Below are 3796 nucleotides of genomic sequence, written 5' to 3'. Positions count from 1 at the left end.
ATCGTTGGGTACTGTAATACGGTAAAAATAAGGAAAAAGGGGGAAAATGAAGAAAAAACGAGAGACATAAACAAAACAATTGGGGGGGGGGGGGGGGTTTTGCCGGATTTTGGCTCAAAAAATGGGGAATTTTGGGATAAAAACAAAAAAATCGCGAATTTTGCATCATGGTCAGCTAGAAACACTTAAAGGCCGTATAATCTCCTGTCTCCCCACCTTTAATATTGGAGGTTTTTCAATTTTTAAAAAAAACTTAAAAATCACCAAAAAACCACTGAAAATCACTTATCCCGGCTAATTTCCACCGGAAATACACAAAAAACGCATCAAAAATCGTCTAAAATGGCTCTAAAGCCGAATTGCAATACTTCGAAATATTCAAAAAACACCTATTTATGGGATTTTCTTCGTTTTTTGTCGATTTTCACCTAGTTTTTTGTGATTTTTTGGATTCTAGACTCAAAAATAGACCTAAACTGATAAATTGCGAAGAAAATCGATGGGCTGGGACGGCGAGAAGACGAATGAAAAGAGCGCGAAGGTGTGCGATTTGAAAAATAGCTGAGCCGCGACGCGACCGCGCGCGGCCGAGAGAGTGTTTGAGGGCGAGAGAGTGTGGTAGAGAAACGAGAGGGCAGCGAAGAATGGAAAATATGAGCAATGGATGGGGGGGAAAGAGAGGGGAATTCAGTGTTTTGGTGTTTTCTAGAAGAAAAAAAGGTGTTTTAAATTGAAATTGAAGCGAAACAAAGTAAAAAAAAACACTTTATTTTCAATTTATTTGGGATTTCAGCCAATATAGCTGGATTTCAGCCAGGCGCTCGGCACCTAGTTGATCAAATTTTTTGAAAACTATATTTTTGGATTTCGCGGGTTTTGTAGATCAAAATGATACTAAACTTGACATAAGATTTCTTGAAAATTGAAGCAATATGAACGGAAAACTTGGAATCGCCTATTTTTGAGAGGTAAGCTAACTTTAAGGGAACATAACTCGGGACCGACTTGACCAAATTTTTTAAAACTTTATTTTTTTTTAATTCTCAAGTTTTGTAGATTAACTTGATCTTAAATTTGACATGGATTTCTCAAAAATCGATCAAACTGCACTGGAAAAACTGAAACCGTTGGTTTTAAAGAGGTCAGCTAACTTTAAGGGAACATAACTCGGTACCCACTCGACCAAATTTTTTGAAATCAAACTTTTTGAATTTAGCAGATTCTGCAGATTGAAATAATCTTAAATTTGGCATAGTTAGCTAAAAACTAAAACAAAAATAGCGCAGAAAAAACAAAAAAGACGATTGTTATAGATTTTAGCCATTAAAGACAGTTTCTAGGCGTTACAACTCGGCACCTTGTGGTCCAAATTTTTTGTAAATAATATTTTCGAAATTTTCAAGTTTTGAAAATCAAAATGATATTAAATTTAGCCAAATTTGTTCCTAAATTAAAAAATTACACTCAAAAACAAAAAATTACCAATTTTTTACAGGTAAGCTATCTTTAAAGGGTCATAACTCGGGACCCACTGGACCAAAATTTTTGAAATTTGTATTTTCAAAATTTTCAGATTCTATAGAGCAAAATGATATAAAGTTCGACCTGTTTACAATATATAATAGACAAGAAAACGCATTTTGAAAAAAAAATTTTGAAAAAAAATTAATTAGAATTCGATATTTTTATTTTCTCTGGCAAAACAAAAAAGAATCAAAAATCACTGTTTTCTATTTTTCTCATTTAATAGCTGAGAATACAACGAATCCGGATTGAGCAACAAATTTGAGGGAGTGTCGAATTCGGCGACCCGTCCGGCATCAAGGACTACGATTCTGGAAGTGTCTCTTTTTTTCAACATAACAAGTTTATTTCTGAGAATTTTGATTTGAAACATTAATTTTCGAATTCAGCTCGATGAGAGCTTCAAAATGAGTATAATCACGGCTAGGCTCCGCCCATTTTGAAAAAATCCGGTTTTTTGACTTTAAGGCGCATAGAGGGTCCGAATTTTGAAAGTTGAGCAAAGTAGGTCATGTTTATACTCTTTTTGAAGCGCAAAACTTGCTAATCATGATAATTTTAACATTTTTCAAAATTTCTGAAAAATAAAGAAATTATGGGGAAAACAAGATATTGGAAATTTTTGTGAAAATTAAAGTTTTCATCATAACTTTTTCAAATTTTGAAGTTTTTGAATGAAATGTTGATTTTTGAATTTTTTGTGGCAAGAGCTTCAAAATGAGTATAAACACGACTAGGCTCCTCCCACTTTGATTTTGTGACTTTAAAGGCGCATAGGGGGCCCGAATTTTTGAAATTTGAGGAAAGTATGACATGTTTATACTCATTTTAAAGCGCAAAACCTGCTAATCACGATAATTTTAAAATTTTTCGAAAACATTGAAAATAAAAAAATTTGTGGTGAAAACAAGATTTTTGCAAACTTACCTATCCGAGTCTACGATTGTGTCCAAACGATGAGCAATGGAAATTGTCGTGGATTTGGGAAAGTGTTGTCGAATGGCTCTTTGAACAATTCCATCGGTTACAGTATCCACAGAAGCCGTCGCCTCGTCCAGAATCACGATTCGGGCTCCGCGGAGCAACGCTCGGCACAGGCAGAGCAGTTGTCGCTCGCCCACGCTGAAAATTTCAGAATTCAGAGATTGTGTGTACTAGGAAATTTGGAATCCTCGTGACAAATGCTTTGAAATGAGCCTAAACACGACTAGGCTCCTCCCATTTCGAATTTTCCGACTTTAAAGGCGCATGGGCCCCCATGAGGGGTCCTAACACCTGACTCTCGGGGGTAGGTCATGTTTATACTCATTTTGAAGCTCTCAACGCGAAAAACACGAAAAATTAAGTTTTAACGGAAAATGTTGAAATCTGAAAAAGTTATAAGGAAAACTAAAAATTTCAAAAAAATTTCCAAAATCTTGCTTTCCCAATAACTTTTTTATTTATCAAGTTTTCTGTGTAAAAGTGCGATTTTTGTATTTATTAGAGTTTCAGTTTTAAAATGAGTATAATCATGACCTACTTTCCTGGAATTTTCAGATTCGAACCCCCTATGCACCTTTAAAGTCAAAATTCGACAAAATTTGAAAATGGGCGGAGTCTATTCGTGCTTATAATCATTTTAAAGGATTTTTCACGCTAAATCTAAATCTTTTAACAGTTTCCAAATACCGTACCTCATATTCTTGCCACCCTCGGAAATGTGCCTATCCAAACATTGCTCATCGTCCTGGGCGAACGGTTTCAATTGGCAAATTTCCAGACATTTCCAAATTTCCGCATCAGAATATTGATTGAAAGGGTCTAAATTAAATCTTAGGGTTCCGGAGAAGACCACTGGCTCCTGGGGAATTATAATGAGCTTGGAGCGTAGCTGATGCAAGCCAATTGTGTCGATAGCCACGTCATCGATTCGAATCGTACCTGATTCGGCTTCAATCATCCTGAAGTTAATGTTTAAATGTGTGAAATTCAATTTCCCACATTTTTCTAGTTGATAACTTTTTTCTAGCTACCGTAGTTTTCGAGTTATGCGCCTTTAAAGTTGGCAACCATTCTCCATAGGCAGTGCCTACTTTAAAGGCGCATATCTCAAAAAACATATAGGCTAAAGGGACACTACAAACTACAAAGTTGTGAACAACGAAATTTTAAAGATTGTTGTAGTTTATTCTTTTTGTGTAGCTTCGGAAGTTTTCGAGTTATGCGCCTTTAAAGATGGCGCGCCGCCTCCCTCTTTGAAAAGTGGGCGCACCAACTTTAAAGGCGCATA

General features: G+C 35.7%; 1 protein-coding gene across 1 annotated transcript in view; it reads right to left on the bottom strand.

Moving 5' to 3' along the window:
* Positions 1–1720: 1720 nt before the first annotated feature.
* The window catches only part of Cbr-mrp-8, a gene marked incomplete at both ends in the record, with an annotated part of 18629 nt that continues 16553 nt past the window's right edge, over positions 1721–3796 (bottom strand). Inside the window, 3 exons of the mRNA XM_002640887.1 lie at positions 1721–1835; positions 2452–2646; positions 3201–3467. Coding sequence (XP_002640933.1) covers positions 1721–1835; positions 2452–2646; positions 3201–3467 — 577 coding nt within the window. The remainder of the gene's footprint in view (positions 1836–2451; positions 2647–3200; positions 3468–3796) is intronic.

This window comes from Caenorhabditis briggsae, assembly GCF_000004555.2.
Source record: "Caenorhabditis briggsae complete genome, chrIII, whole genome shotgun sequence".
NCBI classification, from domain to species: Eukaryota; Metazoa; Nematoda; class Chromadorea; order Rhabditida; family Rhabditidae; genus Caenorhabditis; species Caenorhabditis briggsae.
The sequence above is the reverse complement of the archived record's forward strand: the minus strand, read 5'-3'. Positions and strand labels throughout refer to the sequence as shown.